Consider the following 15,327-nt stretch of genomic DNA (forward strand, 5'->3'; position numbering starts at 1 on the left):
TTGAGGAGAGCGAGCAGCTCTGTGTCTGCTATGGAGCAGCGGAGTGGACACATATCTGTCATCTGCTTGCTCAGCAGGGATCAGTGGCGAGATCCTCCGCTGAGCTAGCGGATCCGCTAAACGGGTCCACTCTGTGTGAAAGGACCCTGTTAAAGACAGCCCTGATCAGCATGAATGGGTTGAAAGGCCAAGGGGCAAAGTATGAAACTTGTCTTATTTTGTTGCAGATTTTTCACCATATCTCATGGAAAGACTGGATCTGACCCTATACAGTACTGGCATATACACAAGCATGGGCATGTTTTTTGTTCCTCCGTGAGAACTGCTGTAGAACACTCCTCTTAATATACCACTTCTAATGGTAGAACTTTCTTCTAGGACATGGATGATGATCATTTAAGTGAACCACTGTCGGGTAGCGAAGAGGAAGCTCCAGCGCCAAAAAAAAGAAGCTTTGGACTGCGTATTGCTCTGCAGTTTCCCAGCAAGAAGTGTGAGATCAAGAATAAGAACTCCTCTTCTAAAATAAAAGCTGACAGAAAGAAAATGCCTACTAAAAGGAAAAACCCAGCAAATGGGGAAAACAGAGATTCTGATTCTGAAGGGGGAAACGACAAGCCTAATCTGGAAAACTCAAATGCACTTCTTAAACGGGCCATGAATATAAAAGAAAACAAGGCTGTGGTATGTATTCACATTAAAAAGGAAAATAAAAACTGTATATTGCAGCTGTATATTAGAGTACTTTTACTATTGTAGCTGTTTTCTTGGAGCAGCTATTCTGCTTATCTAAGATCTTTTGAACTGGAGTCAGCATCTTCCTTGGCTTCTCATGAGTCAGGACAAAGCTGTGATGCTGACTATCTCTTCCAAGCTACAGCACTAGTGTCAGCCATAGGGATTGTAATTGCAGCTTTAAAACTGAAATATGTAAAATGTCCTATGGTGCTCAGCCTTTCTAGCCCAAGATCCCATAATTAACACAGTAGTTTCCAGGACGTCCTACTTATTCCAAAAACAAAAAATGCATAGATGCAGACTGCAGAGCCATATATGAATACATTTTCATAGGGAACCTACCAAGACCAAGTGGTGCTATTGCTGTTCTGTTTTTGAAGATGTCATCCTTGTACTGAGTGAGTCCTTGACCTGGAACAAATGTGCATACCGTCAGGTTTCCTGACACATGGTAAATATATTCTTGTACCAAGTCTATGACTCTTGACGTTAGTTTAATATGCTTAATGAGAGACTGTCACTTTGTCCATGCAGGGCATAGTGGTCATGTCTCTGCAAATGGCATCCCCAAATCACCTTATACTTGCCTGTGTTCCCTCACAGCTTCTTTCTCCTCTGCAGTCAGCACATTTATTTATAGAGGTGCATGTGACCTGCTCCCCTGAGGCAGTGCCTGTGCCTAACAGTGAGTTGGTGGGCCTTAGCACTTTTACATGACTGGGTAGTGATGGCACCGCTTCCTTGGGTTTCTGGCAGCACTGATCTTTGCCAGCAGGGAGGAGGAAGGAATGGTGAGGGAGCACAGGTAAGGGGTAACAGTGGTGGGGGAGAGACACCATGTTTCCTACATTGGCAAAGTGATAGTGTCTCTTTAAAATTGCCAGTAGAAGTATTCTCACTGCTGTCAAGCTCACCTAGTGGTAAATCTTTAATCATAATATATACAAGTCACACACATGCGTTTTATTCTTGGGTGTTTCCTGTGGTTGTCAGGGTAGTCTATGATGTGAGCTCCAGGGTTGGTCTCAATTTTGAGAGATACTTAGTGACTGAAGACACTTTCCTGCATGTCATATACTGGGTTTGACTTATTAAAACTGAAGAGTGGAAAAACTGGTGCAGCTGTGCATGGTAGCCAATCAGCTTCTAACTTCCACTTGTACAATTAAGCTTTGACAATGAAAGCTGATTTTATTTATTTTAATACAGAGCTGCACCAGACTTTTTTTCAATTTTAGTAAATCAACCGTGCTGTCTTCTAGAATGGATCCCTTGGCCCTGTGTTTACTGTGTTTAATTTTAACTTTTTTTAACTTCTTTTGCAGCTGGCCCAGCTACTTGCAGAACTTCATTCTGTTCCTGACCTGTTTCCAATTAAATCTACCCCTCCAGTAAGTGTTTTTTTTTTTTTTTTCTTTTCTTCTAGAGATTATTTATTTTAAACCACATCATATTTAACCAGCTTGAAAAATCACTTGTGCTCTGATGCTGTTTTCTCTTTAACCACTTGCCTACCGGGCACTTATACCCCCTTCTTTACCAGGCCAATTTGTCAATCCAATTTTCTTCTATCTAGTGTTCAGGAGTAGTGACCTTGTTCCCTGCTGCAGGGACCTGTGGTTCCATAGCATTTTTTTCCTCCATTTATGGCTCTGGTCCTGGCCTTGCTCAGACAATGTGGAATTGCCATGATTGGTTATCTGGATGACATCCTGAAGGCGAAGTCTCACTCAGCCTTGAGAGATGACGTGGCGATCACGATCAGCACCTTACAAGAGTTCCGGTGGATCCTGAACGTCCACAAATCAGGGGCGGACTGACCATTTGGAAACTCGGGCACTGCCCGAGGGCCCGGGGTCAGTAGGGGGCCCCATGAGATGCCCCTGGTACCTTTTTCATAGGCTTTTTTGAGTTTGAGCAAGGACACAGGGGCCCCATGATCCCCTATTGCCCAGGGGCCCCATGAGTTGTCAGTCCGCCCCTGCCACAAATCCACTATAACCCCAGTCAGGTAGCTGGAGTATCTGGGCCTGACTCTCGACATGGCGTTGGCCAAGGTGTTCCTTCCGCTGGACAAGCTATGGAAGCTTTGATCGGCAGTTCGATTGTTGTTGTGGCCCTCCCTTCACTATTACATGCAAGTCTTTGGACTGATGGTCTCTACATTTTGAGGCAGTTACGTACGCTCAGTTGCATACGAGGACCCTTCAGAGGGAAGTCCTATCCAAGTGGGACAAGTGTCCCAACTCCTTAGACACCCAGGTTTGTCTGGATCAAAAGACCAGGACGTCTCTGCTTTGTTGGCTTTGGCCTCCTGTCCTTCAAGAGGGGAAATGGTTTCTTCCTTTTCATTGGACAGTGGTCACAATGGATGCCAGCGTGTTCAGCTGGGGGCAATCTCGGCCCAAGGTCGATGGACACCTGATTATCAATGTCCTGGAGCTTCGGGTGATCAAGCTCTGCCTGGAACAGGGGCATCCAGTCCAGATACAGTTGAACAATGCCACGTCAGTGTCCTATGTCAACCACCGGGGGGGAGGGGACATGGAGTGTGGCAGCATTACTGGAGGCCTCCCGCTTTCTCAGGTGAGCAGAGCGTCATGTACCAGCTCTCTCCACTCTGCCCATCTCCACCATAGGAAATTGGCAGGCGGATTACCTCAGCCGTCAAATGTTGGACCAAGGCAAGTGGTTCCTGCATCCAGACGTGTTTCATCAGATTTTCTTTCAGATGTGGCTTTCCTGGCATCTCAGTTCAACAGGAAGGTGCCGAGATTTATGGCCAAGACGAGGGATCCGCTTCCGGATCCAACGGACGCCCTGGTGGGTGTCATGAAGCCAGTATCGCCTCCTCCTATGCTTTTTTTTTTTTTCTTCTCTCAAGCTTCTACCCTGGCTGCTGCGAAGGTATTCCGATCATCTGGGTGCTCCGTATTGGTCCCCCCGCTGCTCTTGGTATGCCGATGTGGTGCGACTGGTTGTGGACGTTCCTTGGTGTCTGCCACTCAAGGCAGATCTTCTGTCCCAAGGGCCAATCTTCCACCCTGCTTTATGGACGCTGGCTTAGACGGCTTGGCTATTGAAAACCAGGTTCTAATAGACAGAGGTCTGTCAGAGTCAGTGATTCCTATCATGCTAAAGGCATGAAAGTCGTCTTCTAGGAATATATACCATCTCACCTGGAAGGCATATTATTATTGTTATTATTATACAGGATTTATATATCTCCAACAGTGTGCTCAGTGCTTTACAATATAAAGGGAGACAATACAGCAACAATACAGTTCAATATAAGAGGGTTAGGAGGGCCTCACGATGTAAGGCTTCGGGTGTTCATCCGCGTTCCTTTTCGGTGGCTAGATTTTTTTTATCTTTTTTGTAACGGTTTTGAGAAGAAGCTAGCGTTAAGTACCAGCAAGGGCAAGGTTTCATCTCTGACCATTTTCTTTCAATGTCCTCGCACTCTTTGATCCATACCTTCGTTCAAGAGGTTAGGCATGTGGCACCTCATGTGCGCTCCCTGTTGCCACCATGGAATCTGAGTCTGGTCTCTCTAATCTCCAAAAGCCTACCTTTGAGAATATTAGGGTGATTCCTTTGCTAATTCTGTCTCTGAAAGTGGCCTTTTTAGTGGCTATCACTTCTACCCGCATAGTGTCTGAGTTGGCGGTATTGTCTTGTAGGTCTCCTATTTGACGGTGCACAAAAATAAGGTGATTCTCTGTCCCTGCCGTTTCTTTCTCCCGAAGGTGTTCTCTGAAAGTCATTTAAACGAGGACATTGTCCTACCATTCTTATGTCCTTGCCCGTCGCATCCTAAGGAATTCGCTCTGTGGGCCTGGGATGTGGTTCGGGAATATCTAGTGCATTCATCTGGTAGAGTCCTTTCGTAGGTTGGATTCCCTTTTCGTGATCAAGGAAAGGCGTGGCAACGTCTTTTGCTACCATTTCTAGATTTATTCGGCAGACGGTGGTTATATCTTATGCACTTAAGGGTCAGGTTCCTCCTTTTCCCGAATCCATGCACTCTACTAGGGCCAACGGTGCCTCTTGGGCCTTCTGTCATCAAACGTCTCTATCTCAAATTTGCAAGGTGGCTACATGGTCGTCTGTGCGCACCTTTACAAATGTTTTTCTTGGGTTTGGCCCTGGTTTTCCCCATCCGTCGCTGTTTGGCACAGCTTTGGGACATCCCTGAATGAAAGAAAACTGTTTTTTGTTTTGTTACCGTAAAATCCCTTTTCTCTGAGTTCATTGATGGACACAGCACCATCCCTCTTTTGGATTTTTTTTTTATCTTCTGACACTGCTTGTTACTAACTGGATTGCCTATGCAGATAGGGGGTTTATAGCAGCCAGGACTGCCCATAGGATGTGCCGAGTTTATTTTTCTGTCTAGTATCCTACTCCTGTAGGTGGCGCTATAAACCCTATGGTCAAGATTGGAAGAATGTGTCCAGCAATGAACTCCGGACACTGTCAATGAGAAAGGGATTTTATGGTATCACAAATATCCCGCTTTTTGAAGTGCTTGTATTGTTATTTGAGCTGAGAGTTCATAAAATGTGTATTCTTCAAAATATTCTTTAAAATAATTTCTAAAAGGGGAAAAAAAATAGGAAGTCACGTGTCATTTAGACGTTCATATAGCTTACCCCTATTGTATACAGTTGCTTTTATAAATGCATATAATCAGAGATATTTTTTGAAGATCATGTATATACTCTTGAAAATTATTTTCAGATGGAGTAATTGGCCGATTATAGCTGAATGCGTTTCGCTGACAAACTTGTGTATCTAAAATTTATAATAAGTGTAAAGTATATATATCAATTTTTATTTCATACATAGTCATCATCTGCATATATTAAGGTAAGTTTCGATTGAACAATCTTATCTACATACCAAGATGCAACTGAGGGAAACAACCTGAGACTTTTTGTATGAAATTGCCCATTTGTAATGTTTTTTTTGTTCTTTTCTTTAAGGGTCGGTTCACACCACATGTAGTTCAGTGCATTTTTTTTTCTTTTCTGCATCAAAACGCATGGATAGTAGGTTTTATGGTTTCCAATGGAATAGTTAACACCAGTGCAGTCAGTTCCAGTTACATTTTTTTCTGCCATGAACTGTATTGGAACGCGGTAATATGCATCAAAATGCAAATGTCCTTATGTAAGGTGAAGAAAAAATGCACCAGAATGCATTAAAAACGCACGGGAACACATAAAAAAAAGTGCATGCAGGAGCGCACCTGGACTGCATGTCTGTGATGTGAACCGGCCCTCATTGCATGAAAGTTACGTAACATATGTTAAGATCTTGTGGATAATTAAATAATTTTTTATTCCAGAAGCAGAAAAAGACGAGCCGTAGAAGCTTTTCTGAAGGTCCAGTTGAAAGACGCACTAATCCCACAAGAAGTGCGCGACCACCAGAGAACTTTGCACTGGAAACTTTTACCGCATCTGCTATGCAGTTCGCAGAGCATCTCCAGAAATATGGGAAGAAGGCTTTTCAAAGGCGCCCTTTGAGTGAAGTAAGTTACCATCAAATAACATTATAAGCTTATAGTGGTTTGGGTGATGCTACCCTTTTATTATTTATTTATTACAGGTGCATATATAGAGCTGTCATTTGCTTTATATACGTATATTGTACGTTCACATCAGTCCCTAACCCTCAATAGGCGTACAATCTAAGGACCGTAACTCACATACAGTATCTCACAGAAGTGAGTAAACCCCTCACATTTTTGTAAATATTTTATTCTATCTTTTCAAGTGACAACACTGAAGAAATGACACTTTGCTACAATGTAAAGTAGTGAGTGTACAGCTTGCAAATCAGTGTAAATTTGCTGTCCCTTTCAAAATAACTCAACACACAGCCATTAATGTCTAAACTGCTGGCAACATAAGTGAGTACATCACAAGTGAGTACAAGTGAAAATGTCCAAATTAGGCCCAAAGTGTCAATATTTTGTGTAGTCACCATTATTTTCCAGCACTGCCTAAACCCTCTTGGGCATGGAGTTCACCAGAGCTTCACAGGTTGCCACCGGAGTCCTCTTCCACTCCTCCATGACAACATCATGGAGCTGGTGGATGTTAGAGACGCCCCACAGATGCTCCATAGGGTTTAGGTCTGGAGACATACTTGGCCAGTCCATCACCTTTACTCTCAGCTTCTTCAGCAAGGCAGTGGTCTTGGAGGTGTGTTTGGGGTCGTTATGTGGGAATACTGCCCTGCGGCCCAGTCTCCGAAGGGAGGGGATCATGCTCTGCTTCAGTATGTCACAGTACATGTTGGCATTCATGGTGAACTGGAGCTCTCCAATGCCGACAGCACTCATGCAGCCCCAGACCATGACCCTCCGACCACCATGCTTGACTGTAGGCAAGACACACTTGTCTTTGTACTCCTCACCTGGTTGCCGCCACACACACTTGACACCATCTGAACCAAATAAGTTTATCTTGGTCTCATCAGACCACAGGACATGGTTCCAGTAATCCATGACCTTAGTCTGCTTGTCTTCAGCAAACTGTTTGTGGGCTTTGTGCATCATCTTTAGAAGAGGCTTCCTTCTGGGATGACAGCCATGCAGACCATTTCGATGCAGTGTGCGGCGTATGGTCTGAGCACTGACAGGCAGAGTTCTTTGCCATGAGGTGCCATGTTGAACTTTTAGTGACCATTATGAGAGAGTGAGAGCGATATCACCAAATTTAACGTGCTCCCCAGTCCTACCTGAGACCATGTAACACTAACGAGTCACATGACACCGGGGAGGAAAAATGGCTAATTGGGCCCAATTTGGACATTTTCACTTAGTGGTGTACTCACTTTTGTTGCCAGCAGTTTAGACATTAATGGCTGTGTGTTGAATTATTTTGAGAAGACAGCAAATTTACACTGTTATACAAGCTGGGTGGTAGAGTATGGGGCATTTGAGGTACTGCTGGCTTGGATAGAAGGTAGGGTATGTTTGGGGAGTTAGAGATTATGGGGGGTTATGGTTGTATGAGGTGCATGGCATAAGTATGATGGAGTGTTTTTGGGGACCCTGATGTAATGTGGGGGAACTCTGGGGACCCTAATGTAATGCAGGGAACATTTAACAGTGTCATTTCATGACAGTACAGCAGGTACATAGGAATATGAAATGTTGGGGTTACATATTTAATGTGTTTGCACATTTTTGTTCACCTCCAGGATGTTGCATCTACTGCTGTGTAGAATTTTTAATGGCTCCTTGTTGGAAACCTTAGCTCCCCAGATTAATTTTAATAAAATCTGCATCTATCATTTTAGGAGGAAAAAGAAGAGATTCGTAAGAGACGGAGATCGTCAAAATACAATTACCGTTCAGTAGAAGATATCACAGAGGAGGAGCTGGCGAATGTCGCAGATACTGTTAAAGACAAGGTTTACGACAAAATACTGGTAATAAATACTGTGTGGGGGCTGTTTGTTTTTGTTTTTTTACGCTAGAAATGTTCTCTGTAAATGTAATATTTGTAAAAGGCGGAAAAATACTGTGTGTAATGGGGTCTGCTTCCCAGATATTCATTGTCTACCCCAAACCAGGCTTCTGGTATTCACAGCACCTTTTGACACTGTGAAAGTAGGACTGACACTTTTTTTTTTTTTTTTTTGTTCAGGCTGGGTTTGATTTTTGTATTTCCCTGTTGAGATTTTGTTGCCCCACTCTAGCCAGAACTTTAAAACTATGAGCCTGTGGGAAGGCCTCTACTGGTGTCATAAGCCTCCTAATGGATATACTATAGGAAGAAATGAGGAATGCGCTGCGGAAAGAAGGAAGAGGAGGAAGGAAGGCTAGCAGGTCAAACTACAACTAGCAGGAAATTGAGAATTGTCTGCGTGAGACTCCAGGTGGTACTCTCTGGAGTAGAGGATTTAGAAACTACCAGGATGCAGTGAAAATTGGCATCTGTAGACAATACCTTTTTATAGTATAAAATGATGCATAAACTACATGTGTTTCGTTACAGGACACTGTAATGGTAATAAATATTATACAGTTACTTTCAATTGGCTTTAAATGTACTTGGGGGACTGTATCTTGGACCTGTTATACTGCATACATATTTTCTTTCTGAAGACTTTGACTTGGCATTTCTCTTTATAGGGAAGTACTTGTCATCAGTGTCGCCAAAAAACAGTGGATACAAAAACTTTCTGCCGCAATCCTGGCTGTGGCGGGGTCAGAGGCCAGTTCTGTGGGCCCTGTTTACGAAATCGCTATGGTGAAGATGTGAGAGAGGCACTTCTAGACCCTGTAAGTATTCAGACAGTGATCTTGTAATTTGGATATTAACGTTGGGAGACAACAAGGGACATCTATCAAGCAAATTGGCAACAAATTTAGATGAAATCATACTGCTTGTCAGTTTCAGCTGAAGCTTAATCTGCTTAAAGTTTGCATTTCCTGGTTCCATCTTTTCCTTTCCCCCCCAACAGCATAATGTTTGTAAACAAGATCTTTGTTTTCATTACATACATTATTTTAGACCTAGTGGTGTCATCTTTGCATTTAGTTATGTCAGTGGTGTCCAACCTCTTGCCCAAGATGGCTATGGATATGGCCCAATACAAAATCCTAAACTTTCTGTAAAATATTAATTTTTTTTTTCTTTAATGTTTTATAAAAATACATTTATACTTGTTGATCACATGCAGCCGAAGAAATATTTTGAGTGTCTCTTGACTGGACTTTTATAAATGTTATCTTCCCAAAGAAAAATATCCCACTCTTCACAATCACACCCTGTTCTTGTCATCCATTTTTGGGAGCACCTATATTTGTGAGCAACTGTTTTCAAAGATGAAGCAAATGAAGTGCAAAATTAGAATTAAAATATCTGAGTACCTTGAGAATTCATTGAGAATTGCCACTACATCCATGGAACCAGATATTGATGCATTAGTTTATCAAAAAATGTGTCAAATATCACATTGCCCTCTCTTACAATAAACAGGAAAAAGGGGGTGCTGCACAAATGGAGAGAATGCATTAAGAGGAGGATAAACCTTAAGCCTTTACAACCACTTTAACTTAATAACCAATACCTCCCCTCATAGGATTGGATATGTCCCCCATGTCGTGAGATATGCAATTGTAGCTACTGTCGCAAGAGAGATGGTCGGTGTGCCACAGGGATGCTGATTCACCTGGCCAAATTTTCTGGTTATGACAATGTCAAAGAATATCTGGAAAGGTGAGAAAATGTAGCCTCAGTGTTTTTTGCTATATGCTACCTACTGTACATTATGGGTGTATGTCTTCCCTTGTAGGATACCTGTATCTTATTCCCCAGGAGGTTTTCTTCCATATTTTGTGTATTAAATCTAACCAATTGTAACTCCTTCCCAGTCACATACTTTTTCTCAAATTATTATTATAATTTTATTAGTATATTGTGATACTCAGCAGTCAAAATCTTCCCAATTCTAATTTTTTTAATAGCTTTTTTTTTTTTTTTTTTTTTTACATTCAGCCTTGCAGGCAAGCATCAGTGCTTGCTTGTCAGGTGACATCCCACTGCAGTGCCAGCCTCCAGCAGCCGCCCACACTATATCTGCCAGGCTCCGCTTGCCCATCTGCAGGCTTGGGACCGGCTCAGCAGGCACTGGCAGGTAAAGGGGAGGGAGAAGAGCAGGCCCAAGTCCACTCTCCAGGTCCTGACCCGGAGGTTACATGTATAACGTCACTTCTGTGTCCCCATTGACAGATTTTCCAGCCATTAAGGCCCGGGTAAGAATGTAATGCCGTATGCTCTGCACTGCATTACATTCATAGGAGCACAGAGGTGACATGCAGGGTCTCTCAATAAAGAGAACCTGTCACTAAAAATAATCACATCATTTGTGTCTCCTATGTGATTGGGGGGGATTTTTTTCTGATTGTAAAAAATTAGTTACATCCAAGCATATAACCCCCTAAATTGTTTGAGGCCCCCACATATATGCACGTACAAACGCACAGGCCAGGGAACCTACACATGAAACCGATTGCAATACCCGTTACATATCGCTGCGCATGCCAGAATGAGAGCAATAAGTCTAGCACCAGAACTCCATAACACTATATCAATGACCCATAAGGGGCGTCGCTTATAGAAAATATAGGGTACTGAAGTTTATCGCCATTTCACAAGTGCACACAAATTTAAGGTTTGCCATGTTGGGCATCTATTTACTTGGTGCAACCTTGTCTTTTATGTTTTACCAAACAATGGGTAATTTAATGCCTTTTTGTGCCCTAAATTTGACTTAAGTGTGTGTTGTTTTTTTTATAACTGAAATATTGTGTTTCCTCAACCTTTGTGGTAATATGGTGTGACATAAACTGGAACTAACACTATTTTATTCTCTAGGGTGTCTATATTAGGCCTGAAGATTATATAAAACCCACAAAATATTATATATTTTCTGAAAGCAAACACATAAAAAGGGCTCTGGCAGCAAAAGAGATAAAGGATAAGTTCACCAATGCGAACATGTTACATGTTCTGTTTTTAGAGTGGAACATGTTCTTGCTCCTGCAGTGGTTCGCCGATCTGAGCCCTCTGTGACAGCAGTGTGAGGAGAAGCTCCCCATACCAGCTGTCACATTTTGAAAAGAATGCGGCCGCTCGGGACCCTACCCACACAGCCACCTGTGAATTAATCCACTGTGAGTACTGACAGCCTTTGCGGATGTCAGCTTGTGGTTCTCAATGAACTTTCATGGCGCTCTTGAGTGCTGCGGTAGTTCATTGACTCTTCCTATCAGTGTGAAACTGCCTACCTGTACAATGTTTGGTCAGACAGATTACACTGACAGTCAGCGATTTGCTGATCGCTGGTGCAGTGCTTTCCAGGTTCTTTAAAAAAAAAAAATAATAATGCACTTTTTTTTTTTTCTTTTACCTCCATATTTATTATTTTTATATTTAAATATTTATATTTATTATTTTTAAAAAGGTGGAGCAGACATTGAAACTGGATTTGGCTGCTCAGCATGCGCTTGTACTGAGCACCCAAGTGATTCTGTGTGCAAGTATAACCTGAAGGAATAAAAATGTTTTGTTTGTTGTCTTTTTTTTTTTTTTTTCTTGCATTTGGGCTGGTGGTTCATTTACTCACTCTGCAGATGCGCTTCTGCTGAGTGTTTTAAAAGAGCCCTTTCCTGACGAGCACCCAAGCGGTACTCCTTACACTGCAAAGTCTCTTCGCTCCCTGCTAGTCCCTGGGTGGGGTGCTGGAGAGAGACAGGGAAGTGAGGAGGAGATACAGTGTAATGTTAAAAATATTAAACATTTAACCTGGACAAGTAGATTGTCATGAGGCACAAGTAGAATACGATCCCGATTTAGTCCATGGACAAGTATTTTTTTCAAAAATTTCCACATCCCCAGCACACCACAATACATATGTGCTTTGCGTGCGTGTTGCAATAAATGTTGAAGGCTTTTTGTGTTCATTGTCATACATATGCAGCTCAGCCGCTAAGCATCAACGCAATTTTGAAGAAGCCCTAAAACATGGAAATTAAAACATTTTTTTTCCACAGCTAGGTTAAGGTACAGCTGTGTTATTTGTGAGATGGCATTATTCCAGTGATTCTGTTGTGAAGAGGCCTGAAAAGCATACACTGTTTTGGGCATGTCACGCTTAGTGCTCCATTGCTGGCAGCAACCCTGTACTCTAACGTGGCTTTCCTTGTTCTATTTGTTTTTGCAGTTGAAAACTGGCATGTGCATTGCTAGCATTAGAAGCCCTTGAACTAAATTGATCACCAGTGTCCAACAATGTTATACATTGAGATATTACCAACAGAAAGCTTCAGATTTGATTTATGGAAAAGTTCTGATTTATTTACAAGTGATTTTTTTCAGTATCCACTTTAATGTCATCATTTTTGGGACTATAAATGGTTAATCTACAAAATTTAGTACACCGTAATCCAATATTTTTACAATACAAATATATAAATATCATAGAGTTTAAATATTTTCTGAACACATTTCCATTAAATTACATTTTGTACATAACAGGTAATTATAATTGTTTTTGTGCAGAATTCTGACACTTTAATTTTGATTTTCACTTTCAGCTTACAAAAGCGAATGGTAGAGGATGAGTGAAGAGGAATTTCATGGGGCTTTTCATATAAAAATGGATTTGTGCATCTAATAAACACACCTGCCTTATCTCAGACTGTAGATTCCCACATCATTCTATTCCATAAGCTTTTATTCTTCTGTGAATCTGTATGTATGAAAGCTTCTGTTTCTGACTGGTTTGTAAATTTGCATGCATCTTTGTCCAAGAACAAATTCTGAGCTAGTGAGTCACTGCTCTGAAACCAGTGCGCAGCCAGTGAAGTCTCAACTCCCATCCTGCTTGTTTGCTATGCTAGGTAGTGAAGCCAGGGTCTCTATATGACCGTGCTGGAGCCTACGTCTTTAATACAAAGACTGCAGCAGCATCACCAATATTTCTGTGCTTACAGTCTCACTTGAAATATTAGTACTCACGCTTTTTAGCACCTTATTCCTGAGCAGAATAATCTTTAGTCAAGATGTTTGAGCTGCTCTTGAATTGTGACGAACCCTGACCCACCAGAAATATTATTCTATAGCGGATATGAAAGTGCGAGATGTGCTAATAAGGCCTAAAGCGAGGGTCAAAGACAGATTTTAATCTCCTTAGCACTGTGACCGTTGCCTGACTCGCAGATCTCATTTCACTGTAAACCGGCCCAAAGTATTTTTAAAATCAAAGCCATTTTTGTTTTGTATATAGGACTTTTTTATAGTTTGGAAGTGTTAGAACTTCTGTCGGGTTTATTGCAGTCTGTGTTCCTACTGGGAAGAGTCACCTTTCTTTGTCCTGGTGATTGTCACCACAAAAGAAAGTAATGGGAAATCCAAAACTTCACAATTGGCACCAGAACAGGAAGCGAGGGGGAATCAAACTGCTTGAAGGGGAACTTTCCTCACTTTAGACAGATTTTCTCTCACTTTATCCATGTTCAAGGGAGGGGAAATCTAAACTAATAAAGATTTGCTTTTAGATACATTTCATATATAGGCATGGGAGTTTAGTGAATGATTCCAGTGCCATATTTGTTTCAGATTTTAATAATAGAAGCTTGCTATGTTTTTTTTCCCCTTTTACTATTAGGGCTTTAAAGCTGCACCTAATGTCACTTTGACTTTTTTCTGTACTCTTTCAGCTTAGCTAAAGGATTTATAACCTTTTTTTGTATGTGTCGACTGTAAATGCTATAATACTTTTTAGAAATTTTATATTTCTGTGAAAATTATACTGGTTTTATATATAGTTCTTTTTAATATTTTCCAGATTAGAGATGGTAATTTTTTTTTTTTCAGTAATTTTGGTAAAAGAAGTTAAAGCAGAATTATAGGATGTTGAAAACTGCATCGTAATTGAACCTAGCATTATTGCCATTTCCAACTAATAAATCAATTTGCTTTGTATTCTGCCTTGTGTTGTATTCTTAAATTTCCTCTAGCCATGTTGCACAGTCCCTTTCAGCCTCCTGCAAGTGGAAGGGATGGAGAGCAAACTGGAGCTAGATCATGAATAGGATGGTTTAGGGAGGACCCTTGTGGAGGTACATACTGCGCTAACTGCTCTGTTGTATAGAGGAAACATGACCCTGAACTAGGCAACTTGAACAAGATCAAGGTACATGCTCTAAAGCTTCTAAGTGGATGCTGGGTTAACTCTTTCATGTATGCAGTCATATTTCTTCTCAGGAAAGTTTGATAGTTTTGTAATAATGTGTGTATACTGAGGCTGTAGTTCTACTTTAAATACATTTCAAGCTGCTAAAAGTAGTGAACCAAAATTAGTTATGAAGAGCTGTTAAAAAAAAAAAACAAAAACACTTGTACAAATGAATGCAACCAGTAACTGACCACAATGTAAACTCTTGCCCTGAATGTGGTTTAAGTTTCTTCTATACAATCTATTTGGGGTGTAGTATTAGGCCTCATTCACACCATACATGTGGAAAATCTGATGGAAACGGACTGGCAGAAACATCAGTTTTCATGCGCGCTTCAATTCGGTTTGTTACATGTTGCAGATTCCTGCACAGAAAACAATCTGCATGTGATACTAGTGACATCTCTGGAATATAATATGGCAGAACCAGGGATTTGGAATTAATCTGTCAACAGCAAGGCCACTCCTGCTAGAACCCATTTGGCTGGCTTCTCCTTGGTCTTTACGTTAAATGTCCACACATAAGTCGGGCCCCTGATTTTCGTTTTGTATACTGGACATTCATACATGTTCTTCAAATCCTGTTTGTCGATAGGAATTGCTCGGACATAGATGACAGGCATGGTTGGTGTCAGCTCTTTGAGACGAGCCTCAGATATCACACCTGCTTGTATGTCCCATCTTGCACCTACAGAGAGACACAAATACTATAAAATTGTTCTGTACATATTACATCTGAACTAAACACTTTCCCAGTTAGTTTTGGTCATGTTTGATCTACATTAAAGCTCAATTCACACTAGGGTTTAAAAAAAAAAAAAA

The 15,327-nt window shown here is 41.4% G+C and overlaps 2 protein-coding genes across 2 annotated transcripts in view; one reads left to right on the plus strand and one right to left on the minus strand.

Moving 5' to 3' along the window:
- Positions 1-14,252, plus strand: part of CDCA7L (cell division cycle associated 7 like) — a 36,534-nt gene extending 22,282 nt beyond the window's left edge. Inside the window, exons 3-9 of the mRNA XM_089673153.1 lie at positions 379-684; positions 2,064-2,129; positions 6,092-6,277; positions 8,056-8,187; positions 8,894-9,043; positions 9,847-9,983; positions 12,863-14,252. Of these exons, the coding sequence (XP_089529279.1) occupies positions 379-684; positions 2,064-2,129; positions 6,092-6,277; positions 8,056-8,187; positions 8,894-9,043; positions 9,847-9,983; positions 12,863-12,893 (1,008 nt within the window). The 3' untranslated portion in view covers positions 12,894-14,252. The remainder of the gene's footprint in view (positions 1-378; positions 685-2,063; positions 2,130-6,091; positions 6,278-8,055; positions 8,188-8,893; positions 9,044-9,846; positions 9,984-12,862) is intronic.
- Positions 12,597-15,327, minus strand: part of DNAH11 (dynein axonemal heavy chain 11) — a 363,722-nt gene continuing 360,991 nt past the window's right edge. Inside the window, exon 83 of the mRNA XM_089673152.1 lies at positions 12,597-15,193. Within this exon, the coding sequence (XP_089529278.1) occupies positions 14,946-15,193 (248 nt within the window). The 3' untranslated portion in view covers positions 12,597-14,945. The remainder of the gene's footprint in view (positions 15,194-15,327) is intronic.

This window comes from Staurois parvus, unplaced genomic scaffold (assembly GCF_062004578.1).
Source record: "Staurois parvus isolate SC_StPar_1 unplaced genomic scaffold, SC_StPar_1.0 ptg000136l, whole genome shotgun sequence".
NCBI classification, from domain to species: Eukaryota; Metazoa; Chordata; class Amphibia; order Anura; family Ranidae; genus Staurois; species Staurois parvus.